A 26,984-nucleotide genomic window follows, 5' to 3' on the forward strand; every position below is an offset into this window, starting at 1 on the left:
ACCTGGTCTGCCTTTGCTTAATAGCAGCTTTCCTGTTGCTCCTTGCTTCATGCCAAATTGTGCTGTGTGTTTCTGTTCACACTACAGGGCGAGTCTTAAGTATGTACGTAAATGCATATGTTGAATTATATGAGTGGCACAGTTTGTACTCAACGATTTACCTAAAGTTTGGCTGTTTGAACCCACCCAGTGGTGCCATGGAAGACAGACCTGGTGATCAGCTTCCATAAAGATTACATCCAAGGAAACCCTATGGAGCAGTTCACCTCTGTAACACATGGGGTCACCATGAGTCAGAATCAGCTCAAACACAATGGATTTTTTTGATTTTATTGACTGTTGTTAGTGCAGTCTTTCGTCCTTATTCTTCTCCTTCCATTTCTCCTCCTTAGTCTTCCCCTCTCTCTCTCTCAGCTCCTTCTCTTCCTCCTCCTCCTTCCTTGACTGCCTTTTCCCTGCTTCTGCCCATACCCAGCCCCCCCATGCCCCAAGGTGACTCCAAAGTGTGCCCCAGTATCCTCATCTGTGAAATGGGAGAATTGTAGTATCAGCCTCAGTGACATTTTGAGGATTAACTGTGTTGTGTGTAAACAGTCACAGTGCCAGGCACAGAGCCAGTACACTCTAACTAAAGTTGACTATGACCAGGATGGTGATTAGGAGGACGGGTGGTTTCTGGTGTACTCTAGAGAGGTTGCCTCAGCATCGGGAAGGTGGACCATCCACTAAGAGGCCATCTAAGGTTTAATGAAACATTCGGACTCACAGGAGATGCTCAGAGGCCCTGCCTTGGCGTGTCTTTTCAGAATGATATTGTGGGGGAACCACAGCTTGGCAGCAGGACAGTATTGGGCATTTCTTCCAGGGGAAGTCTTTCCAGTGGCCCACCCAGGACAGCTCAGCTCAGATGCGGGGAGATGAGGCCCACTTGAGCTGCCTTGACTTAAGAGCCTCATGTCCCACAGGGGCCAATACCTCCTGGAACAGCTGCATTAGCAGAGCTCCCAAGATCCCTGAAAGAGACATGCTGTCTTAGTCATCTAATGCTGTCATAAGAAAAATACCACAAGTGGATGGCTTTAACAAAGAGAAGTTTATTCTCTCACAGTCTAGTAGGTTACAAGTCCAAATTCAGGGTGTCGGCTCCAGGGGAAGGCTTTTTCTCTCTGTCGGCTCTGGAGGAAGATCCTTGTCCTCAAATTTCCCCTGGTCGAGGATCTTCTCAGGCGCAGGGATCCCGGATCTAAAGGACGCACTCTGTTCCCGGTGCTGCTCTCTTGGTGGTATGAGGTCCCTAACTCTCTGCTTGGTTCTCTTTCCTTGTATCTCTTGAGAGATAAAAGGTGGTGCAGGCCAGACCCCAGGGAAACTCCCTTTACCTTGGATCAGGGAGGTAACCTGAGCAAGGGTGGTGTTACAATCCCACCCTAATCCTCTCAACATAAAATTACAATCACAAAATGGAGGACAACCACGCCATACTGGGAATCATGGCCTAACCAAGTTGATACACATATTCTTGGGGGGACACAGTTCAATCCATGACACATGCCTAGTAAGTAACTGGAGTCATTGTACCTCGTGAAGCCCACACATGGTGCCTCCCAGTCCAGATATAACTTATATATCAAACATCCTTAAATCCTGAGCAATATTGCCTTGATACATGTTTAACACATGCCATCTTTATTTCCAGTGACCAGAGGGAGATAGTCAACTGAAGGTCAAGTTCTCACGCAGCAATGGTTTTGTAAATGCTTTTTTCACAGGTCTGGGCCTCATAACAGAGCTCCGCAGAAAGGTTTTTCATTATCATTGCTCCAGAGACCTTTCGTTTAATTTCAAGCCTGATGAGAATGGCTGCGATAATTCTTGGCATATTAACGCTTTCATTTGGCTTCCTTCTTTTTGTGCATTTACGTTTCCCTCTTGCCTTCCAGTTTTGCTGACATGGTTTGATTTCTTGGAAATGTTTCTGTAAGTAAAGGGAACAACACCCCTTTTCGTCTTTTTTGTGTCAGCACTTCTAGTTCAAAACCACCAGCTCTCAGAAGCCCTGAATGATTAATTCAGGGATGTTTTGCCTTTTTTTTTTTTTTTTTCAATTATACCTGATGCTATCTCATTTCATGGTCACACACCTCCATGGACTAGTACTTTTATTCGCTTATCGTACAGCCGAGGAAGCAGAGGCTCTGAGCAGCAGGCAAGTGTTCTAACTTAACACAGTCTACGAGGGGTGGAGTCTGGGTAGTCTGAACATAGATCTGTGCTCTGAAATCACAGGGCTTTATCGCCTCCCTATAAACCTCTGTATGGAGCCCTGGTGGCACAGTGGTTAAGTGCTACAGCTGCTGACCAAAAGGTCGGCAGTTCAAATCTACCAGCCGCTCCTTGGAAACTCTGTGGGGCAGTTCTACTCTGTCCTGTAGGGTCACAATGAGTCAGAATTGACTCGATGGCAACAGATTAGAAACCCCGGTGGAGTTTCTGGGTAGGGCAGATGGGCTTGGCTGCTAGCCGAAATGTTAGAGGTTTGAATCCACCTAAATGCACCTCAGAAGAGAGACCTGGTGATCTACTTCCAAAAATTCAGCCATTGAAAAGCCCATGGAGCACATTTCTACTCAAACACCACACGAGGTGTCAACATGAGTAAGAGTCAACTTGACTGCAACTAGAGTTGCTCCTTGCTTCATGCCAAATTGTATTGTGCATTTCAGCTCACCAGAAGAGTGTTTTAAGTACATACAAAAATTCATATGTTGAATTATGTGGGTGGCACAAATGGTTTGTGCTCAACAACTAACCTAAAGGCGGGCAGTTCAAACTCATCCACTGGCACCACGGAAGAAAGGCCTGGCGATCTGTTTCTATAAAAACCTCTACAGAACCTATTAAGTTGATGGAAGGTATTTCAGACAGCTTGAAGCTTCTCTGTACCTTGCTGCATGCGTTTCCATGTCTCCCTCAAGTGGACTGAATGAAACTGAGCCTACTTCTACAACCCTGCCCCTCCCTGGGCTTTGTGGGATGGAATAAATAGGATGCTATGGCCCCCACGAGGATTCTAGTTCACCAGTTAACTGGCCTTGTGATATTAGGGCAACCTGACCACGACTCAGGCCTTCCCTTGACGGGCAGGTGGATTTAGCCGAGCAGGCTGGAGCCCGGATGCCACCTCTCTCTTATGCTCTTCTCAGTGCGTCCTTTTTAAGCTTGTGTTCTTGGTCCGTGAGGCCTTTGCTACACACTCAGTCAGCTTCTCAGCACAGGCAGCTCTGCTCGATGGCTCCACAGTTTAGGCCCAAAGAACATTATAGGTTGGATGGGGTTAGTGTGATGGTTTAGTGTGGCCGCCATGCTTTCCCTTTTGGTGGGAAGGCCTTGGATTAAATTATACTGTGCACCCCTGCCCCCACCTGACTGTGATGCTGACCTCCCCCAGTGAGTGGTGGTGCTGCGGGACCTGTCCTCGAGGTTTGGGGGAGCCGTTTGCCCAGTGGGGAGAGCAGGGAGGTGGCAGTAGCTGCTGTGCAGACTTGGTGGAGCAAAACCATGTGGCATTTTTCAGGTTGCTCCCACCAGCAAGCCTGTGCGGCCTTCCTGCTCCTTCTTGCAAAGCTCAGCAGTCTGGCTTTTCCCATCAGAACCGGAGCTGGCTCGGTCGGACGGGTCAGGCCACCCACCTGCACAGATGCGCAGGGGCGCCTCCCCAGGTGTACTTCTGGGTACAGCAGGGTGCCCTTGTTAAGCAGTATCACTAGGAGGGGAGATCACTGCAGGCTGTCCACGCTTCCTTGTGTTGAGAAGTCACATTGCTTTATTATTATTTTTTAATTAAACAGGTAATACTTGTTGTTGTTGAATCTATTCTGACTCATGGTGGCCCTGTGTGTTACAGCGTATAACTGCTCCTTAGGGTTTTCTTGGCTATTATCTGCCCCCACCCTGATCATATTTAGTTCCTTTCTCATCCCTTGCTGTTTGTTAAAATGCTGCAGTGAACATCCGTTCCGTATAAGTATGTCTTTACACACTCACCTGTCCTCGCGTTTCCGTGGAACAGATCCCCCTAAGTGGAATTTCTCAGTCACAGGTTATGTGTGTGTTTAGATTTGAGAGACACCAAGGAGGAAATTTTATGTCATCTTTAAGAATATGCAAATATTCTTAGACATGGACCAGGAAGAAAACCGTCCCTCCCCCATGACAGATCATTTGAATTTGGGGACGTGGAAAAGAAGCCTCTAGAGGCGGTTCTTACTGAATAATGCATGGTTTCCCTGAGAAGGGATCAGTCAGTATTACTACATTTTATTATTAAATTTTCCTTTCAAAGGTATCTCGTTTTATCTGAAGTTTTTTATCTGAAGAAAATGTCTGGAATCATTTCTTTTAATTGCCCTTTATTTATTATTGAGCCGGAGCAGGGAAGTTTCCTTGTAGATGGTGTTGAGAAGTGCCTTTATTAGAATGGCACTGGAGAAGTTTCTAGGGAAGGATTTTTTTTTTTTTTTAATTAATTATTTATTGTGCTTTAAGCAAAAGTTTGCAAATCAAGTCAGTCTCTCATACAAAAAGTTATACACGCCTTGCTGTGTACTCTTGGCTGTTCTCCTAATGAGACAGCACATTCCTCCTTCTCCACCCTGTACTTCCGTGTCCATTCAGCCAGCTTCTGTCCCCCTCTGCCTTCTCATCTCCCCTCCAGACTGGAGCTGGCCATATAGTCTCATGTGTCTCCTTGAGCCAAGAAGCTCACTCCTCACCAGTATCATTGTCTGTCTTATAGTCCAGGCCAATCCCTGTCTGGAAAGTTATCTTTGGGAATGGTTCCAATCTTGGGCAAACAAAGGGCCCAGGCAGGGACCATGACCTCCAGGGTGCCTCCAGTCTTAGTCAGACCATTAAGCCTGGTCTTTTTATGAGAATTTGAGATCTGCATCCCATTGTTCTTCTGCTCCATCAGGAATTCTCTGTTGTGCTCCCTGTCAGGGCAGTGATCGGTGGTAGTCAGGCACCATCTATTTCTTCCGGTCTCATGCTGATGGAGTCTCTTGTTTATGTGGTCCGTTCTGTCTCTTAGGCTCATCTTTACCATATGTCTTTGGTGTTCTTCATTCTCCTTTGGCCCAGGTGGGATGAGACCAGTTGATGCATCTTAGATGGCCACTTGCTAGCGTGTAAGACACCAAACACCTCTCATCAAAGTGGGATGCAGAATATTTTCTTAATACATTCTGTTATGGCAGTTGACCTAGATGTCCCCTGAAACCATGGTCCCCAGACCCCTGTCCCTGCTCCTTTGGCATTTGAAGCGTTTGGTTGTATTCAGGAAAGGGAAGGATTTTTTTTTATCCATCACATCAAACAGTTCTCAATAACTTTGAAATAATTCTAATATGAACAACATGCAGTTTTCAAAATCTGATTAAAAGAATGCTGTAAAAATGAAAAGCCTTGAACATAATATATACCCAACTGTGTACACCTTGAGTATAATCCTACAATGTATACTTTTTACTTCAACTGGCTAAATTTTTCAATCTAACTTATACCATTTAAAAATTAATTTATATGCTTCCTTTAGCTGAAGGAGCTGACAATTATTTTCTACTTTTCAATAAGGAAAGGTATTTTTTAAGTGTGCTAGAAAGAACTAGTTCCCACTGACAGGCAACTGTTGTATAGAGGTTACAAGCCCAGAGCCTGCGACCAAACAGACCGGGTTTAATCCCAGCCCTGCAACTCACCAGCTCTATAATTTGGCAAATTACTTTAATTTGTGTCTCGGTTTTTCTGTCTGTGAAATGGAGATGATGATATATCCCACCTCATTAGTGTTGTGGGTGGTTTAGTGAGTTAATAATGTCAAGTTAGAAATGACAAAATGTTATTATTAATATAATATTATTATTAATATTATTGTTATATTGTTACTATTATTATTAGTGTTAGTGGGAATTATCACGTATGTTACTCAATAGTCATGGAGAAATTATTTCATGCATTTTATTTTGAACGTTAAATGTTTGAGGTCATTTTCTTGCTCCGAATTACTTTTTAAAAGTAGTTTCCATTTAATCTGGTGGTTTTTACTCACTGAGCATACCAGAGTGTGTACAAATGGTGATGTATGTGTGTGTTGTGTGAATCTGGGATTAGATAGAATCACAGTAAAAAATGAGGAAAAGTGCCTTTTTTTTTTAAACTGTATTTTAGATGTAGGTTTACAGAGAAATTAGCTCTAATTAAGTAATCAATATATACATTATTTTGTGACATTGGTTTCCATTCCCACGACATGTCAACATTCTCCCCTTCTCTACCCTTGGTTCCCTGTTATCAGCTTTCCTGTTTCCTCCTGCCTTCTTGTTCTTGCCCCTGGCCTGGTGTGCCCATTTAGTCTCATTTTGTTTTATGGGCCTGTCTAACCTCTGGCTGAAGGGTGAACCTCAGGAGTGACTTCATTACTGAGTTAAAAGGGAGTCTAGGGACCATTCTTTTGGGGTTCTTCCAGTCTCTGTCAGACCAGTAAACCTGGTCTTTTTTTTTTTTTTTTTCTTTTTTGTGTGTGAGTTAGAATTTTATTTACATTTTCCTCCAGCTCTGTCTGGGACCCTCTGCTGAGATCCCTGTCAAAGCATTTGGTAGTGGTAGCCAGGCACCATCTAGTTCTTCTGGGCTCAAGCTGATGGAGGCTGTGGTACTTGTGGTCCATTAGTCCTTTGGACTAATCTTTTCCTTGTGTCTTTGGTTTTCTTCATTCTGTCTTTCTCCAGACCAGGTGAGACCAGCTGAGTATCTTAGATGGCCGCTCACAAGCTTTTAAGACCCCAGATGCTCCTCACCAAAGTAGGATGTAGAACATATTCTTTATAAACTCTGGTATATACCAGCTGAGCTAGATGTTCCCCGAGACCATGGTCCCCAGCCCTCAGCCCCTAATTCGGTCCCTTAGGGAGTTTGGATCTCTCTACTCTGCCCTATAGGGTCACTATGAGTCAGAATCGACTTGACAGCAATGGGTTTTTTGAGTTATGGAGCTTCCATGACCTTGCCTTGGTCAAGTTGTACTGGCTTCCCAATATTGTGTGCTGTCTTACCCTTCACATCTATTGCCTACTTAGTGTTTTTCGTTCCTTCCTCTCCCCTCCCCTCCTGTCCCTTGTAACCAGTAACCATCATGTTTCTTTTTGTGTGTAAATCTCTTCATGAGTTTTTATAATAGTGGTCTCATACAATTTTTGTCCTTTTATGATTGACTTATTTCAGTTGGCATTATGCCCTTCAGATTCATCCATGTTGTGAGATGTTTCGCGGATTCACCATTGTTCTTTATTGTTGCGTAGTATTCCATTGTGTGTATGTACCATAGTTTGTTTATCCACTTACCTATTGATGGGCACTTAAGTTGTTTCCATCTTTTTGCTATCGTAAATAATGCTGCAGTGAACATGGGCGTGCGTATGTCTACTCGTGAGACAGATCTTATTTCTCTAGGATATATTCCTGGAGAAGTGCCTTTCTAAAACGTGAGAATAAAATGGATTAGGGTGGAAAAACAAAATGCTTTTACCTGGTTAAACTTATAATTCTCTAACACATGGAAGCTGCAGTGAAGACACTGGCAAAAAACAAGGCTCCCGGTATTGACAGAATACCAGTTAACATGTTTCAGCAAACAACAAAAATGTCTCATCTATGACAAGAAATTTGGAAGACAGTACCTGGCCAAGCAAGTAGAAGAGATCCGTATCTGTGCCCATTCCAAAGAAAAGTGATCCAATGAAACGCTGAAATTATTGACTGGTATCCTTAATATCACACACAAGTACAATTATGCTGAAGATAATTCAAAAACAGTTGCAGTAGTACATCAACAGGGAAGTGCCAGAAATTCAAGCTAGATTCAGAAGAGGATGTGGAATGAAGGATGTCAGATGGATCTTGGCTGAAAGCAGAGAATACCAGAAAGATGCTTACATGTGTTTTATTGACTATGCAAAACATTCGACTGTCGATCGTAACAAATTATGAATAACATTGCAAACAATGGGAATTCCAGAACACTTAATTTTGCTCATGTGGAACCTGTACATAGACCAAGAGGCAGTCATGCAAACAGAATAAGGGATATTGGGTGGTTTAAAATCAGGAAAGGTGTGCATCAGGGTTGTATCCTTTCACCACACTTATTCAATCTGTATGATGAGCAAATAATCTGAGAAGCTTGACAATACTAAGATGAACGCAATGTCAGGATTGGAGAAAGACTCATTAACAACCTGTGATATGTAGATGACGCAATGTTGCTTGCTGAAAGTGAAGAGGACTCGAAGCACTTACTGATGAAGATCAAAGACTACAGGCTTCAGTATGGATTGCACCTTGACATAAAGAAAATAGAAATCCTCACAACTGGACCAATAAGCAACATGATAAATGGAGAAAATACTGAAGTTGTCAAGGATTTCATTTTACTTGGATCTACACTCAATGCCCATGGAAGCAGCAGTCAAGAAATCAAACAATGTATTACGTTGGGTGAACCTGCTGCAGAAGACCTCTTTAAAGTGTTAAAAAGCAAAAATGTCACTTTGAGGACTAAGGTGCGCCTGACCCAAGCCGTGGATTTTCAGTCACCTCACATGCATTCGAAATCTGGACAATTAATAAGAAAGACCAAAGAAGAATTGATGACTTTGAATTATGATGTTGGTGGAGAATATTGACTGCCAGAAGAATGAAAAAAATCTGTCTTGGAAGAAGTGCAGCCAGAATGCTCCTTGGAAGGGAGGATGGTGAGATTTTGTTTTAGGTACTTTGGACATGTTATCAGGAGGGATCAGTCCCTGGAGAAGGACATTCTGCTTGGTAAAGTAGAGGGTCAGTGAAAAAAGAGGAAGACCCTGAAAGAGGTAGATTTATACAGTGACTGCAGCAAGGGCTCAAGCATAGCAAAGATTGTGAGCGTGGCGCGGGACTGGGTAGTATTTCATTTTGCTGTATGTAGGGTCGCTATGAGTCGGAACCAACTTGACAGCACCTAACAACACGACAGCAATGACAAGCTTGTAATTGTGGTGATTATTCCTGACGATATTTTATCAGATTAGGTACTTGCTCAGGCCCCAGATGATGTCCAGGATGGAAAAACATTTTTTTTAGATGAGTTTTATGAGCTTGTTTAGGATGATGAGTTCTTAACACTGACAAGCTAATTCAGGCGCTGGGTTGCATCTTTGAAAAGCCATGTTATCCCCTTTTATTGCCCTAATTTTCTATTTTGTTTCCTTCTGCAGAGCTCCTACGGTTATGGTGACCTCTTCTCCGACACCTGGAAAGCATTTACTGATTACGATGTTATACATTTGAAAACTTACGATTCCAAAAGGGTACTACAAACTTTAAACTTTACTGAAAAATCCGTAAATACTGTCATGAGCAGATGACTCACTCATAAATATTTAATGGGAGTATATATTAGCCATTACCTTTGATTTCTGGCTTCTTAGTTTCCTTCTATTATAACTAGAATCCCCCGTGTTATGAACCGTGTAGCTTTTAAAAACTCTTTTGCATAGCTCCTCCAAAAATATGAATGTTCTTCCCCTTGAGTGAGATGGTTTGCTGTCCAAAATATTTTAATGAAGGATAGAGATTAATTAAAGTTCGTTTTCTCTGATTGTAAGTGCTCTTTTGGTGTAAAGGGGGCATATTGTGTTCTCTGATCTCATAAAATGTCTTCATTCTTAGGTGTGTTTTAAAGAAGCTGTCTTTTCATTACTCCCCCGCATGAGGTACGGGCTGTTCTATAATACCCCTCTGGTAAGCATTTTGTCTGTTCTTAACATTCATATTTAGAGAATTTCTTCTTGACCGATTCTAAGATAACATTTACCTGTAACTAGACAACATCTTAAATAGCAGTACAATTCATTGTGATATAACCTGTCGCTTCTATTACAGATATCGGGCTGTCAAAATACTGGATTATTTAGGGCGTTTTCCCAGCATGTGTTACACAGACTGAACATCACACAAGAGGGACCCAAGGTAAGGGACACATTATGGGTCCTGAGCAGAGCTTGACTTTTCACCCCCAACCCTGGTACAAATTAGTAACACCTTTGCAGAAAACGAAACCAACAGAGGACGTTGTTTCTTGTGTTAATGTTTTCTGACCTGGAGTGATCTGGAATCAGGTGTCATCAACCCATGCAAGATAAACTAAAGGATACTGGAAGGTTTTGCTTTTCCCTCCTTTTCCTTTCCCCTTTCTCTCGCCTTGTATCCCCATCCTCCCCCAACTAAACAAACACGGTCTTCTATGGCTGAAGTGGATACATTTGCTTTAAAATAGCAGTTCCATCGGTGTGCCCTTGCTGAGTTTCGTCTCTTTGTGAGAATCGCGTTTAGGCTCTGATGCTCATTGTCCTGTCCAGGCACATACAGCATTATTTTATCTCTCCCTTTGGATTACAGGATGGAAAAATTCGAGTCACCATTCTCGCACGGAGCACAGAATACCGGAAAATACTAAACCAAAATGAGGTTGGTTTCGAGTATGCATTTTTTAACATCGTCATATTGAATTTACTTTTCTGTGACTAATGTGTTTCATTTTTTCACATTCCATTAAAAGCTTTCTTTGAAATTATTAGTTTCTAGAAAAGTTTGATGGACTGTGCTTAGTTTATTCATTGGGTTTGAACTATTAGTGGAAGTCACCAAAGCACCCATAGCCCCAGCTAGCTAATCCCCGTTATAAGTGTTCGTGCATTAGCTCAGGGAGAAGACAGACACAGAAACTGATCTCTGAGTCCTGCCTTCACCTCTGTAGCTTGTCCAGCCTTCCCCCTCCAGACCATTTAGCAGCAAACATGTGAGAGAGTCTGTTGGGAACTATTTGATGGAGTGTGGTTGCACTGTGGGGATGAGCAGCTGTGTGTCTTAGAGATTGTTCACATCGTAGGCTTCCCAGCCCATTTCAACAGCATCAGCTCATGGACTGTATTCATCTCAGTAAGATCGTCGTGCAAGGTCCCCACCTACAACATCACGGCCTAAAGACAGCCTGGCAATAGGACAATGTGTTGGGTATCTCTTCTGTGCTGAGCCATGCTGTGGGGCCTGGAAGTAGAGTAGAGAACAAGACAGTAAGGTCCCTGCCCTCACAGAGCATACAGTCTAGGGGGGGAGAGTGTTTTATAATTATAAAACTTTAGGTATGTTTATAGGTTCTTTGAATGGTGAAGACACTCAGCTAGACGATATTTTCACTGTCGTTTGGACCTGCCTCAAACCCTGTCGTTGTTAACTGCCATTGAGTCGATTTCAACTCATAGTGACCCCCTGTGACAGAGCACAGCTGCCCTGTAGGGTTTTCTTTGCTGTAATCTTTATGGGAGCAGATCACTAGGTCCTTCTCCCATGGAGCCACTGAGTGGCTTCAAACCACCAACTTTTCAGTTAGCAGCTGAGCACTTAACAGTTGCACCACCAGGGCTCCTTTACACTCAGGTGGATGAAAGGCAGAACTCTCTGTTACTTACAATTCCAAATGAGAGAAGACGCCACTGGACTGCACCCTGGGACAGGGTAACAGTAAACTGGAGCTATAGGAAGGGGCTGAAAGGTGGCAAGCGAGGTGGGGTTAGCTAAGTTTCGTGGGCTCCCTGTGGATTGGCTGACTTGAATACTTTGTGGGCTCTAAGTCGTAGAAGCTTTCCCTAACTGTTAGGTACCTAGCCCTGGGGTGATTAGGGTGGGTGCATAGTGGCCCCAGAGTGTAAGAGCCTCATGAGAGAAGTGGTCAGTGTGTGGACTTCATCAGCTGCTCAAGAAGGGGAACTGACCGGCCTATGGCCAGGGCCTCAAACTGGTCAAGGGAACATTAAAAAAAAAAAAGTAATATTCCAGAAAGACAGATAAGAAATCAGTAAACAAATAATGAAGTTATTTTAGCTAGCGAAATGATAGAGACTGGGGATAGGGTGGAGGGGGAGAGTCTAAAGAGGTGCTGCTTGAACTGAGACCTGGTTAGTGAGAAGAATCCAGCCAGCGAAAGAGCCTTCCAGGCTGAGACATAGGTCGTCTGATGGACTGAGCTGTCTGTGTTCCAGAAATGGAGAGAACACTGATGTGGCTGTAGCATCACCAAAGAGGTAGTGTGATATCAGAAGAGATCAGAGAGGTTGGCTGTGGTGCGGGGAGATCACGTCACAGCAGCCTCATTGACCTTGGCGAGGGAGGGGATTTAATTGCATGTGAGGGGAAACCACTGGAAGGTTTTAAGCTGGGCATGGTGGGCAAAATAATGGCCCCCCCAAATGTCCTTGTCCTAATCCCAGAAACAGCAAATAGGTTAAATTGCATGGCATAGGGGAATGAAGATTGCTCATCAGCAGATCTTAAGATAGGGAGATCATCCTGGATCGTTCTGGGAGGCCCAGTGTAATCACAAGTGGGCCTGAAGCTCAGTCTACCAGAGAACCTCTGCCTTGGCCTGGAAGGCTCTTTTCTTGGCAGGGTTCTTCTCACTGATGAGGCCTTCCCGATCAGTTAAATACTTCCTTAAAAGTAGAAAAGAGTCGAAGAGGGAAGAATGATGAAAGAAGCAGAGTTGGAGAGGTGCTACTTTGCTGGATTTGAAGGTGGAGGAAGGGGCCATGAGCCAAGGTATGTGGGCAGCCTCTGGAGGATGGAAAAGGCAAGGATGGAGAGTCACCCTCCTAGAGTTTTCAGAAAGGAAGCTTGATTTCAGCACAGTGAGACCTGTGCCAGACTTCTTCAGAACCGCAGGATAGCGCATCTGTGTTGTTTTAAGACTCCAAATTTGTGATAACCTGGTACCGCAACTGATAGAAAATGAATACATGGGGAGAGACACGAACTGACTTTTCTTTTTAAATTACTGTGGTTGCAAGAATAGGTGGAAGGAGATTAATAAGGGGCCCACGTGAGGGGGAGATTGGACTAAGGTGATGACAGTAGACTTGGGCAAAACAGATGGATTCAGGATTTGTCTTGGAGCGAGAGCCTACGATACTCTTGGAATGTGCAGTATTATGTTGGGTAAGGCCAACAAAAGTTTAAAATATCAAGTGTGACTCCAAAGCTTTTAGCCTGAGCAGTTAAGAATTAAGATGGGAAAAACTTGGTAGAGGGTAAAATGTTACACACAGGCTCATGTGGTTACCTAACAAGGTGGTCAGAATTATGTAATTAGCTTCTCTCCTTGAGACCCATGTGGATTATGGAGGACACGAACATATGGCGTAATGAGGATGTTGACTGGAAGCTATGTGGATGAAAGAAATGAGAAAGGCATCGACTAGTGCAGTGTTGGATAGATGGATGGGAAGTTGCCATAGCAGACAGATTAATAGTATATTGTTATACCCGTTTCTGACAATTCCAACTCATGGTAACCCTATAGGACAGAGTAGAACTGCCCCATAGGGTTTCCAGGGAGTGGCTGGTGGGTTAAAACTGCTGACCTTTTGGTTAGCAGCTGAGCTTTTAACCACCATGCCACCATATTGGGTGCTAACTATATCCCAAACATATTACTATGTGCTCCCCATGCATTATATCCCTCCACATTTTCTTCCATAAAGATTACAGCCAGGAAAACCATATGGGACAGTTCTACTCTCACATCAGGTTGCTATGAGTCAGAATCAACTCAATGGCACACAGCAACAAGATGTGTTTACTCTTATAAGCAATAGGGTACTCTGGTTAAGAAAGCAGGCTCAAGACCCAGACTACCTTGACTCAAATTCCCATTCCTGTGCTTACTGGCTGGGTGAACTTGGGCATGTCTTGGTCACCTCTAAGCCTCGGTGTCCTTGTCTAGAACACAGGATAATAATAAAATACGTACCTCATGGGTTTGGCTGTAATCTTTATGGAAGCAGATGGCTGGGTCTTTCTCCCATGGAACCCAGGGTAGGTTTGAACTGTCAACTTTTCGGTTAGCAGCTGAGTGCTTAAATGTTGTGCCACCAGGGTTCCTTAAAGAGATCTTAGTGGAGGCTGAATCTCCCTTTGTTCCCAGTCCATCAGGAAGGGGCAGGCTAAAGAACAGCATCAAGCCAGGGGAAGGGAGGCCAGTAGAAAGGGGTAGCGGTAATATTGAAAGACAGGCATCAGGATTTTCAGATTCAATCATGCAGACTGCCCAAAGGATATTGCCCAAAGGTGAGATGTGGTAATCCATCTGCCAACTCCAAGCCAAAGAGCACCCAACTGGCTGCTTTTCTCCTGAGGAATGCATGTCACTTGAAAAGGCAGTGAAGAAAGTACATTTGACTCTAATATAATGAATGAAGATATAATAAAACTTGGATGCACTAATTAAACAGTGGTTGCTGGAATTCCGCCTCCCCCCGCCCCGCCCCAACTTCAGGGTTTAACAGTCATGTTGAGAGGGATACGGGCACCTCCATGGTTTAACTGGAAATCGTGAAAAAGGGCACACTTGCGTGAAGCTCTCAGGAGCATGTTTCCTTTTATGTGGACACATCTCATAAAAAGAACCAAGTTTATGCCATCTGATTAATTCTTTCCCAGAAAACGGAATACTAATCTTCTGGTCTCACTGCTGTAGCACTTTGATATAAGCACTGTATTCATGGGAGCGCAGGGATTGTCAAGAGAGAGGGACTGTGTGTGTCTGTGTGTTCAGCAGGGGTGTAGGAGTTGGGTTTGGGTCATTGCCTCTTGCTCTTTGTAGTGGGGACCTCAGTGCAGTGGTTAAGAACTCAGGTTCTGGGGTCCGATGCCTGGGATTTGATTTGGCTCTACCACTTGATATTTGGGAGACCATGAAAAAGTTATTTAAGTTCTCTAATCCTCAGTTTTTTTTATGAGGCTTGGGTGAAGTGTATTCAAAGCAGCTAGGAGTTCTAGGCACAATGTGAGTGCACTGTCAGTGATGCTTGTAACTGTCGCGGCTGTCGTTGCAGTTCAGTGCGTGCCACCGGCAACATGGTACAAGAGCAGAGATTACTGAATGACAGAGACCTCCAATGGTGCAACGGTTAAGCACTCGGCTACTAACCGAAAGGTTGTCAGTTCAAATCCACCCAGCAGCTCTGTAGGAGAAAAACCTGACGATCTACTTCCATAGAGATTACAGCCCAGAAAATCCCATGAGGCAGTTCTGCCCTGTCACATGGGGTTGATATGAGTTGAAATCGACTTGGCAGCACCCAACAACAACAACAGAGATCTACAGAGTCAGGTTAGCCTGACCTAATTGTGAGGGATATAGACAGCCATGGCAGTGTATTTTGTTATAGATTAAACTGTGCTTGGCTGCTTTCTGTTTGTTAAAAGAATACATTTTTTTTTTCTGTGTAGAAAGATTTAAAGTGTTTTTTGGCTGAGAATTTAGTTATTTTTAGGGGCTGAGGTCCAGAACACTAGTGGTTTGTCTGAAATGAGATAACGGATGGAAAGAAAGCTCGTAACGTAATGTCTGGAATGTCATCAGTACCCAATAAATACATGTGGGAAGTTGGCAGAATAACTAGCAAATGGTAGTAACAGCTGCACTCACGTTGACCATCTTCTGGGCTGAGCACTTTGCTTCCATGAACTTTCCCCTTCCAGCCTCTCGAGGACCCAGTGTGGTGGAATTTGAAGGGAGGTAAAGTGGTGTGTCCAGTGGATATGAATTCAATGAAAGGTTGAAACAGTGGACCTGAGCATATTAAATACCTGAAAGATATTTGATATGGAAAACAAGACATTTTTATTAGGATTCATAAGGGAAAGTAAAATAGAAGAAAAAGAAGGAAAGAAAAAATTCTGAATGTTTCCCTTTTTTCCCCCAGCTTGTAAATGCTCTGAAAACAGTGTCTACGTTTGAAGTCCGAATTGTGGATTACAAGTATAAGTAAGTACATAGCCCACTCTCGGACGGATGCTGTTGTCTTTTGCTGGGATTTGTAACTGGGGGATAGAAAGCAATGGTAGGATGGGACCTCTTGGCCCTTTATAACCCAAAGGGACAGACAGGTGCCACCAGTGGCTTAGTGGGCAGGTGGGGATCTCAGCTGCTGGTGCAGTTGCTCTTCAGCATTATGGGGCCTGATGTTGGGACACCTTGCCATTTTTCAAGAAAAATGATGAATCCAGATTTTTATTTGAAATTTATAAATTTTGAAAAGTTAGCCACTAATTCGGAATTAAAACAGTATGTATGGTTGTAGGCCTAATTGGCCCTGTCAGCTGCCAGGTTTCAGCTTTTGACTGAAAATGTTTTATATGGGAACATTTGAAGATTTTTAGTTTTTTAAGTGTTTACATTTCTTTTTGAATTCTGATACAAAAACAAGACTGAGAAGAACAAAATGTACCTAAAATCACTGCCCAGCTGCATTATATCGGCTTCAAAACAGTAATAGTGAAAAGTAGTACATGTTTCTGGTTGAACAGCCAAGCAGCATAAAAAAAAAAAAAAAGTAGTACATGTTTCTGGTTGAACAGCCAAGCAGCATAGAAAAGCTTAAAAGGAAAAGTAAAACCTTTTATCCTACCCTGCCTTCGCCCGCCAAGAGCCCTGGTCATGCAGTAGTTAGTGCTCAGCTGACGATTGAAAGGTCTATGGTTCGAACCCACCAGCTGCTCCTTGGAAGAAAGATATCAGTTTGCTGCGGTGAAGATTACAGCCTTGGAAACCCTATGGGGCAGTTCTACTCTGTCACATGGGGTCGCTATGAGTCGGAATCAACGATGACAATGGGTTTTCTTCGCCCACTGACAATCACAGTCCTGCTTCCCAAAGTTAACACTATGAGCAGTTTCTTTCTGTGCTAAAAAAAATAAAAATAAAAAAGTATATATTTAGCAGCATATGAGTATCTAGCACCCCATTGCTGTCAAGTCAATTCTGATTCATAATGAGCCTATAAGACAGAATAGATCTGCCCCACAAGGTTTCCAAGGAGCACCTGGTGGATTCTAACTGCCTACCTTTTGGTTAGCAGCCATAGCACTTAACCACCATGCCACCAGGGTTTTTGGTATCTAGTACAGATGGTACTAAAGATATCACAGAGAACATAAGCATGGAGTTTGCACCTTGCTCATCACACCTTAGTTCACTTATGCAACAAATCTTTATTGGGTGCTGACCACGAGCTGGTCTCTATGCTGAGCAGTCGAAACCCAAACACAAGGATGTAGGCTCTTGTCTTGAGGTTCTCAGACACTGAATACACATAAATAACCAAAAACCCAGCGCTGTCGAGTCGATTCCGACTCATAGCGACCCTGTAGGACAGCGTAGAACTGCCCTATGGAGTTTCCAAGGAGCGCCTGGCGGATTCAAACTGCCATCCCTTTGGTTGGCAACCGTAGCACTTAACCACTATACCACCAGGGTTTCTACACATAAATAGAAATCATGAAAATAGGTACCATTGATTATTTTTGTTGTTGTTAGGTGCTGTCAAGTCGGTTTTGACTCACAGTGACCCTGTGTACCACAGAATGAAACACCGCCTGGTCCTGCACCACTCTTACAATCATTGTTACGCTTGAGCCCATTGTTGCAGTCACTGTGTCAGTCCATCTTGTTAAGGGTCTTTCTCCTTTCTGCTGACCCTCTGCTTTACCAAGCATGATGTCCTTCTTCAGGGACTGATCCCATTGATTGAGACTTACCACTATGCGTTACTTCTTTATCTCATTTCACTCCATCAACAGTCCTGTGAGATTGACAGGGGTATTCCCATTTTACAAATTGCACTATGCTGTGGGGACTGTCCCTCACTGCCATATGAAGAAATGTGGGAGCCAAGCAGGGGACCCGACATCCCCCTGAAAGAGTTGAGAGGGCACCTCTGAGGCTGTCCGGAGTCCCTGGGTGGTGCCAATGGTTAACTTACTCAGCTGCCAACTGAAAGATCAGAGGCTTGAGTCCACCCAGAGGCGACTTGGAAGAAAGGCCTGGTTATCTCCTTCCAAAAAATCAGCCATTGAAAACACTCTGGAGCACAGCTCTACCCTGACACACATGGGTTGTCATGAGTTGGAATCGACTCAGTGGCAACTGGTAGGAGTTTCCTAGGTGAAGAATGACAGTAAATTCATGCTTTGCTAATAGGAGGGAAATGTTCGTAACATAATAGTATGGAGATTTGTCAGTGCTAATCCACAGGTGTCCTTCCACACCTAGCTCCTCCAGGGGTCTCTTCACCTGGACAAATGGCCATCCTTCTTTTGGTACCAGCTTTCCTTTCTGGGTTACTGAGTCACATTTACCCGGGGCAAGACAGCGGCATTCAGCTGTCGTCTTCCTTTTCCTGGGTGGAGCGTTTGTCTTACGGGGAAAGAAAGCTCTTTAAAAAGGAGCACCTGATTTGGAGACAAGCTTCCCTTCTGAGATCCAGAATATCTTGATTGTTTATTTTTCTTTACTTTGGGTGAAGTGAGGTCGGGAGATCTAATTCCAATATGTTTATTTAGAGTTTTACCCTTATTCCAGCATTTCTTTTTTGCCTCATTTTAATGAACTTTTTTTTTTTAGCATTGCTTTTCTGTTGAGAGTTGTTTGTACATCTTATTGTGTCTTGGACTTGAAGGACACTTTTACAATTCTAATATGCATAAGATTGTGAATTAGTGTGTCCACGGCAGTGCAATGGTTAAGTGCTCAGCTACTAACCAAAAGGTTGGAGGTTCAAACCCACCAGCGGCTCCATGGGCCAAAAGACCTGCTGATCTGCTATAAAGATTATAGCCTAGGAAACCCTGTGGGGCAGTTCTACTCTGTCCTATAGGATTGCTGTGAGATAGAATCAGCTCAGCAGTACCTAACAACAACAATGTTCCAAAGGCAGGGAAATGCCCTGGTGGAATCTAAGATAATTTTAGGTGTACCCAGATGGCACTGAATAACTTAAATCAAACAAGGAGAAATTTCTTTTCTTTTTAAAATTCTTTTATTATCTCAAGGAAATAGCTTGGTGTTAGTATATCATAAACAAACAAAAAAATCAAACCCATGGCCATTAAGTCGATTCTTATTCATAGTTGGACCCTATAGGACAGAGTAGAACTGCCCCATAGGGTTTCCAAGGAGCGGCTGGTGGATTCGAACTGCTGACCTTTTGGTTAGCAGCTGAACACTTAACCACTGTGCCACCATGGCTTCATTGGAAATTAGATAAACTCTACAGCTATTGCCCAGAAATAGCCTTTAAACCTTGAACAAAAAATATCCCCTGAAGTCTTCTTTAAACCAAACAGGAGGTTAGCTTAATTAGTAAAGAATGTCTGCCTTGAGCTTTGTGCTCCTATAAGGAACTGTCTATATGGGATCAAATTGTAGATAGGACACTTAGGTGGCAGTGAGTTTTTATTAATGGGGGAAACAATTCAGAAAAGGAGGTGAGAATGGCTGCATAGCTTGAAGAATGTAATCAGTGTCACTGAGTTGTACGTGAAGAAACTTTTCAATTGGTATATGTTCTGTTGTGGGTATTCTTAAGAAGAAATAAATTAAAACAAAATGAGACTAAAGGGGCACACCAGCCCTGGGGCAAGGACTAGAAGGGAGGAGGGGACAGAAAAGCTGGTAATAGGGAACGCAGGGTTGAAAAGGGAGAGTGTCGACATGTCGTGTGTGGGGCTGTTAGCCAATGTCATAAAACAATATGTGTACTAACTGTTTGCTCTGTAAACCTTCATCTAAAGTACAATAAATAAAGAAGAAAAAAATTATAAAATAAAATAAATTAGTAAATAAAAAAGAGCTGACTTAGAAAAAATTTTAAGTTATTAAGTAATGAACACTGGCTTGAAATTGGCAAAAAGTCATAAAAGTGGAATGTGACTTAGGGTGGGAGGATATTCTGAGTCCCAGGCTAACGGAGTCCCTCTTCTCTTCTTCCTATCTTGTGTTATTCTGCCTGTTCACAGGGAACTGGGGTTTTTAGACCAGCTGAGGATCACACACAACACAGACATCTTTATTGGAATGCACGGAGCTGGTCTTACCCATTTACTTTTCCTTCCGGACTGGGCAGCTGTATTCGAACTGTACGTGTCTGGTGGTGGTTTTACGTGGAGGCTGCCAACTGCTTTATGCATGCTGAGCCTTTCATTCAGAGTGTGGAAAGGCTTATTACTTAATCATTACAGGGCAGTCACAGGGAACACAATTCAATTCATAACAGCCCTATTCTGTTTTTAAAAAGTTAACCTAATCTACTGGGAAGATTTTAGAAATAATCTCCCTCAGCCTTGTTCAGTGTTTATAAAACCTTTTGCATGAATATATCTGAGGGGTGTATTTTCCCCCAGAACTGTGAATTGGGGAAAAACCCTGGCTGAAAGCCTCATTTGTGGACCCCTGTGTCCTTAGGTACAACTGTGAAGATGAACGCTGTTACTTAGACTTGGCAAGACTGAGAGGTGTCCACTACATCACATGGCGGAAAAAGAACAAAGTATTTCCACAAGATAAGGTAAAGTTCAATCACAAAAGTCAACTCGTTTTGCTTTTTCATTGGTTTAAAAAATATCTAATGATTAATAGGAAAAGCTGTTGCTGAATTTTAATCCAAAGATAACTGTTCTTTTCTGTACTACTGAATTGTTGTAATTTTATATAAACAACTTGGAGGAAAAGGGAAATTAACAACTGTATGTCTTCAATGTCAATATGATAGCTTTGTGAAATTTGGACCTATAAAGATCTGTTAAATTATATATAGCAGGAATCAGCAAACTGCAGCCCTGTGGACCAAGTCTAACTCACTGACTGTTTTTGTAAATAAAATTTTATTGGAGCACAGCCATGCTCATTTTTTTATGGATTGTCTACGGCTGCTTTCGCACCACAATGGCAGAGTTGAGTAGTTGGAACGGAGATCGTATGGTTCGCAAAGGTGAAAATATTTATTACCTGTTCCTTTACAGAAAAAGAAGTTTGCTGACTTTTGACATACAGCATAATTAAATATTTGACTACACAAAGTAAAATGATTTTTTTCCTGTACAGAAAATAGTGTTCTCCATTACTTAGAGATTTGTATTTGGTTTGCTTTTGCAGGGCCATCACCCAACTCTAGGGGAGCACCCAAAGTTTACCAACTACTCTTTCGATGTTGAAGAATTTATGTACCTTGTCCTGCAGGCCGCGGACCATGTATCACAACACCCCAAGTGGCCATTTAAGAAAAAACATGATGAGCTATAAATGTGTTGAGCCTGTTTGCAAAGACAGTATTTAAACCAATAATACCCAAAACTCTCTAATACCAGACTCACAATTAAATCCGTTAAAAAAGAAGAAACTCAGAATACCTTGTTATTTCCTACCCTGAAAGGACCATTTCTGTACCAAAATGTATCTTCAAGATATTACTTGTTTTATAGTCTTTAAGTGTTTTGCATGATTTCTGTGTCACTGGTATTTATCCAGATGACATTTTTGCACTGGAAACTTGTTGTAGTTCAAAAACGAGGCACGGGCTTGCTGGCATAATTGAGCTTTCCTTTTAGCGGTACCAAAGGTCTTAACTTTCTTAGCTTTAGAATTTGTAAATGTTTTTGTAGAATACCATGTGATTGTGCGTCAGAGTGTCCCAACTTGTTTATGGTATATTTGGATAATTCACGAGTGTTCTTTTATTTGCTATAATCTGTTCATTAACACTGTTTGTGGTAAGAAAGGAAAACTCAACACAGCACACACAGATTCTGAAGACTTTCCATGGTTGAGGTTCTTGGTACCAAGCCGTAGGACCATGTTGTAGACCAAACAGTGTTATAAACAGATCTGTTTTGTTCTCTTATCAGAGTCCAAACTAACTTCCATTGAATTCCCTGCTCTCCCCTTTTAATCAGCTCCAGGTTTTGTCCTTCAAGAACCACAGTCGACCATGGTTTTGCATTAATTTATATTCGTATAATTCAGTTCATATTCAAACCATGTATTTATTTGTAATTTGATTTATCAGTTATACATGTGTCATATGTAACAACTACATATGGTAACAACAAGTGCAGATATTCTGTAGGACTGTCTTATGTACCTTATTGATCATTTTCACTGACTCCTTCATAACAGTGGAGAGCACTGATGTTGAATTTAAACATCAAATGCAGATTTCTATTGTGCGTGTATTTGTAGCTGCATATACCTCCCTCTGTGTGTGTGTGTGTGTGTGTGTGTGTGTGTGTGTGTGTGTGTCTACCTCTATTAGCATGAAAGTATCCAGTCTTTATTTTGGCAAACGTCAGATTGGCCACACGAAGAGAATTCCTCCCTATGCAGAAGTACAGACGCTTGTGAATTACCCAGAGAGCTAAGCCGTAAGAAAGTGCAAGGGATTAAAAAACATCGGGACTGAAGCCCCATTCTTTGAATGGGATTCATTCCTGAAAGTTTATGAACTTTTATTTTAGCAGTTGGAAACCATGGATTTATTTCATGCACAATGTGAAATTTACATTTTATTGACACTTGAGTAATCTAGAGACTAGTGGCTTCTGTTTTTTCAAGGAGGGGATAGCAAACTACAGTAGAACTAAGAATTTTTTTTCCTTTCAGAGTTGTTGAAAGAAAAAAAAGAGGGCGGAGGGAACATGCACAGAGAAGCTAAGTGGCCCGCAAAACCTAAAATGTTTACTCTCTGGCCCTTTATGGAAAAAGTTTGCCGATTCTTGCTTTAAAGGATTATGGACCACTTTCTAGAGTTGAGGGATATTTATTAAAGTATCTATAAAGGTAATAGTGAATCACTGTGGCAATAGCTTTGATTTAGATCTTAAAATTGTGTAAAAAGAGCTACAACATATAATGAATATTTAAATAACAAGTATTGCTGCTGTTCTTTGTGCAGAATACTGAATAACCACTGGGAAAATATTTCACATGAAAGGAATTGTAAAGACGGTGTTGCACTTTTAGTCTGAGAGGTATAAACATCTGAAAAAACTATCTGGAAAACATGTTGTTTCAATGTTTATCTTACCTCATTTTAAGGAGCGCATGGGAACTGTCGGTTCTATGGTAGAGCAAGCATTTCAGAAATCAAAAACAATTTCATGATAAAACTATTATATTTGCGTATTTTGCATTTAAAGAGGATAAGCTTTATATCAAACAACAAAGTACATTTGACACTTTATCAAATTAGCTTTTATCAGACTTTTTTATAAGAACAAAAGAAGGTGTTCAAATTGTTATAAAATTTTAGATGTAAAGACTTCTCTGTATTGATTAAATCTTTAAAAGGGATGGATTTCAATTATTTGTACATTTTAGATATGCCTTTGGAATAAATCATTTTATATTTTATTTGAATATAAGAATTATTTTCAAGGTTTTCTGTGTCTGAAAGTTATATGCTTTTCCGACAGTTTTTAAGTCCTAGATTATAAAAATTGGGGAGGGGGGTGAGAGGGAAAAACACTAAATAGACAATAGATAAGTGGTAACTTTGGTGAAGGGTAAGACAGTACACAACACTGGGGAAGCCAGCACAACTTGTACAAGGCAAGGTCCTGGAAGCTCCACAGGCACATCCAAACTCCCCGAAGGACCAAATTGCTGGGCTGAGGGCTGTGAGGACCATTGTCTCGGGGAACATCTAGTTCAACTGGCACAACATAGATTATAAAGAAAATGTTCTACATTCTACTTTGGTGAGTAGTGTCTGGGATCTTAAAAGCTTGTGAGCAGTCATCTAAGATACTCCACTGGTCCCACCCTGTCTGGAGCGAGGGAGAATGAAGAAAATGAAAGACATGAGGGAAAGATTAGTCCAAAGGACTAATGGACCACAACTACCATAGCCCCCACCAGACTGAGTCCAGTACAACTAGATGGTCCCTGGCTACCACCACTGACTGCTCTGGCAGGGATCATAATAGAGGGTCTTTGGACAGACCTGGAGAAAAATGTAGAACAAAATTCTAACTCACAAAATAAAGACCAGACTTACTGGTCTGAGAGAGACTAGAGAAACCCTGAGAGTATGGCCCCTCAGACACCTTTATAGCTCAGTAATGAAGTCACTCCTGAGATTCACCCTTCAATCAAAGACAGGCCCATAAAACAAACTGAGACTAAATGGGCACACCAGCCCAAGGGCAAGGCTAAGAAGGCAGGAGGGGACAGGAAAGCTGATAATAGGGAGCCCAATGTGGAGAAGGGGAGAGTGTTGACAATGTTGTGGGGTCGGCAGCCAATGTCACAGAACAATATGTACATTGTTTAATGAGAAAGTAGTTTGTAAACCTTCATGTAAAGTACAATAAAAAGAAATTAAGCAGCTCACTGATGAAGTATTCGGTATAAGCAAAAATCATTCCTTAACGTTTATTTAGCATTTTATTGTATGGTGCTTTTATAAATGTTGTATGGTATAATCCTTACAAAAATGATATAAGAATTACTGTTCCCATTTTATATGGGAAGAAAATCAGGTGCAGTTTAAGGGACTTTGCCAAAGATCATAGGTCTTCTATTCCACAATCCTAATCTTCCATTCATTTATACACCTGTTTGTTCACTAAATATTGAGGGAACAACTATTATGTGCCAGGTACTATTCTAGCTTCTGGGGATACAGGAGTGAAATGAAGAGACAAAAATCCTTGCCGTCATGGAGTTGACATTCCAGCGGAAGAGACAGGCAATAAACAAGTAAGTAAAATATACTGTATTTATAGCCAGATAGAGAAAATTAAACAGGAAAGAGGCTGTGAAATTCTGGGCTGAGGTGGAGGCCTACATACAAGTAGGGATCAAGAAAGCCTCACTGAGAAGGTAGCATTTGAGTTGAGACTTGAAGGTGGTGAGGGAGGAAGCAACGCAGACAACTGGGCAAAGAGCATTCCAGGAAGACAGAAGAGCACATACAAAGGCCTTGAGGCAAGAGCACACCTGGTGTGTTTAAGGGATAGCAAAGAGGCCAGTGTAGCGGGAGCAGAGCAAGGGGGAGCAGAGCAGTAGATGAAATCAAGGAGGCAATGAGAGGAGGGTGTGGTGTCCTTTGATTCTGATGAGCTGGGAGCTGTTGAAGGGATATGAACAAAGGAGTAGCGTGACCTGACTGACTTTTGAACAGGATAACTGTAGCTATTAAGAAAGATTGTGGAAGAATGTCTTAGGTCACGTTTCCTGGGAAACAGACTCAGGGATGGAGAGTCGTGCGCAGGTAGTTTAGTGGGGAAGGTTCTCACGATCAAAACCTGTGAGGAAGGAAGGGGAACAGGATTGGGCAGAGGGAGAAATTGAACTGCAATGTACCAGCCAGTGAGGCTTCAGCCAGGGAGCTCTGGAGCTGGGCTGCTCCTATGGACAAGTCCCCAAATGAGGCAAGAGATCCCTGTATCAACTAGTCATCAGATATGAGCTGTCATGGATTGAATTGTGTCCCCCCAGAATATGTGTGTCAACTTGGCTAGGCTGTGATTCACAGTATTCTGTGGTTGTCCTCCATTTTATAATCTGATGTAATTATCCTATGTGTTGTAAATCCTAATCTCTATGATATTAATGAGGCAGTTATGTTAATGAGACAGTTATGTTAATGAGGCAGGACACAATCTACAGGATTAGGTTTATGGAGTCAATCTCTTTTGAGATGTAAAAGAGAAGCAAGCAGAGAAGAGCGGGACCTCCTATCACCAAGAAAGAAGCACTGGGAGCGGAGTACATCCTTTGAATCCAGGGTCCCTGTGCTGAGAAGCTCCTAGACCAGGGGAAGATTGATGGATGACAGAGACCTTCCCCCAGAGTCAACAGAGAAAGACAGACTTACCCTGGAGCTGGCGCCCTGAATTTGGACTTCTAGCCTCCTAAACTGTTAATAGATTTCTGTTTGTTAAAGCCATCCACTTGTGGCGTTTCTGTTAATGCAGCATTAGATAACTAAGACACAGGCCATCCCGGGAGAGGGCTGTAACCTCAGACAAGGCAGCTCCCTTCAGCTGAAGGCAATATCTGGAGAGGAACTCAGAGATGATCCATCGGTGGCCAAAATTCCCATCGATGGGGACTGGGTGCCTCGGTCTGAAGGGAACATGGATGGCACACTACAGCATCCATGGCACTGTAGGTGGTGCCCGTCAGCCGTTCCACTAGCTGCTATTTCCTGCAACTGGAGGCTTCACTAGATACAGATTTAAGGGGCTTTTTCGTTTTGTTTTTTGTGGAAGAGTACTTAGTATGTAATTCATATGGCACCCATCTTAGTGGCGGGAAGATTGATCAGTGGGTTCAGGGGATAATCCTGATGTCCTCACTGGAAAGTTTCCTGTTGACCTTCCACACGGTGGTTTTATTATCCTCCGTGTCTTTCCAATTCCATCATTCCTTCTGCATTTCTGCATAGAAAAATCTTCCCTTAGGCTCTTTGGTTACACCGAAATATAGTTCATATCTGAAGCAGGAGAAATATCTAATTCTTTCCCTTTAGTTAGGAATTTTCAGAGTAATGTGTTTGGTGCCTTAGCAAACTCCGGTAGTGTCCAATGAGTTTTATTTCTTTTCTTCCTTTTTTCTTTCCCCTCTCCCTCTTTTTTTGAATTTATTTATTTTTGTCATCATTGAGAATATACACAGCAAAACATACACCAATTCAACAGTTTCTACATGTACAATTTACTGTTATTGTTGACATTCACCCAGTTCTGCAACCATTCTCACCCTCCTTTTCTGAGTTGTTCCTCCCTCATTGACATAAACTCACTGCCCCCTAAGGTTCCTACCTAATCTTTGGAGTTGCTGTTGTCACTTTGATCCCATATAGTTATAAGAAGAGCATAATGCTTATGATAAAATATGCATATATATAGGCTTCACTGGTTTTGCTGCTCTAGAGAACCCAGCTTAAGACAGTGCTCAAGGCAAATATTTTCTACTAGTTTGGCTAAGTTATTATTTGGTTTTAAGAAGATTTCAAGGGATATTTTTGGTTTAAGGTTTAAAGATTGTCTCA

General features: G+C 42.3%; 1 protein-coding gene across 4 annotated transcripts in view; it reads left to right on the forward strand.

The window, feature by feature from the left end:
- Positions 1-23,346, forward strand: part of EOGT (EGF domain specific O-linked N-acetylglucosamine transferase) — a 46,106-nt gene extending 22,760 nt beyond the window's left edge. For 2 of the 4 annotated variants that reach the window (XM_010590065.3, XM_064275020.1), the window contains exons 9-16: positions 9,309-9,401; positions 9,763-9,834; positions 9,976-10,062; positions 10,492-10,560; positions 15,855-15,916; positions 19,948-20,067; positions 20,393-20,495; positions 21,083-23,346. In XM_010590065.3, coding sequence (XP_010588367.1) covers positions 9,309-9,401; positions 9,763-9,834; positions 9,976-10,062; positions 10,492-10,560; positions 15,855-15,916; positions 19,948-20,067; positions 20,393-20,495; positions 21,083-21,229 — 753 coding nt within the window. In that variant the 3' untranslated portion in view covers positions 21,230-23,346. The remainder of the gene's footprint in view (positions 1-9,308; positions 9,402-9,762; positions 9,835-9,975; positions 10,063-10,491; positions 10,561-15,854; positions 15,917-19,947; positions 20,068-20,392; positions 20,496-21,082) is intronic. The other 2 variants (XM_010590064.3, XM_010590063.3) reach the window with 1 other exon arrangement.
- The last annotated feature ends 3,638 nt before the right edge of the window (positions 23,347-26,984 follow it).

Source organism: Loxodonta africana, chromosome 22 (genome assembly GCF_030014295.1).
Source record: "Loxodonta africana isolate mLoxAfr1 chromosome 22, mLoxAfr1.hap2, whole genome shotgun sequence".
Lineage (NCBI taxonomy): Eukaryota > Metazoa > Chordata > Mammalia > Proboscidea > Elephantidae > Loxodonta > Loxodonta africana.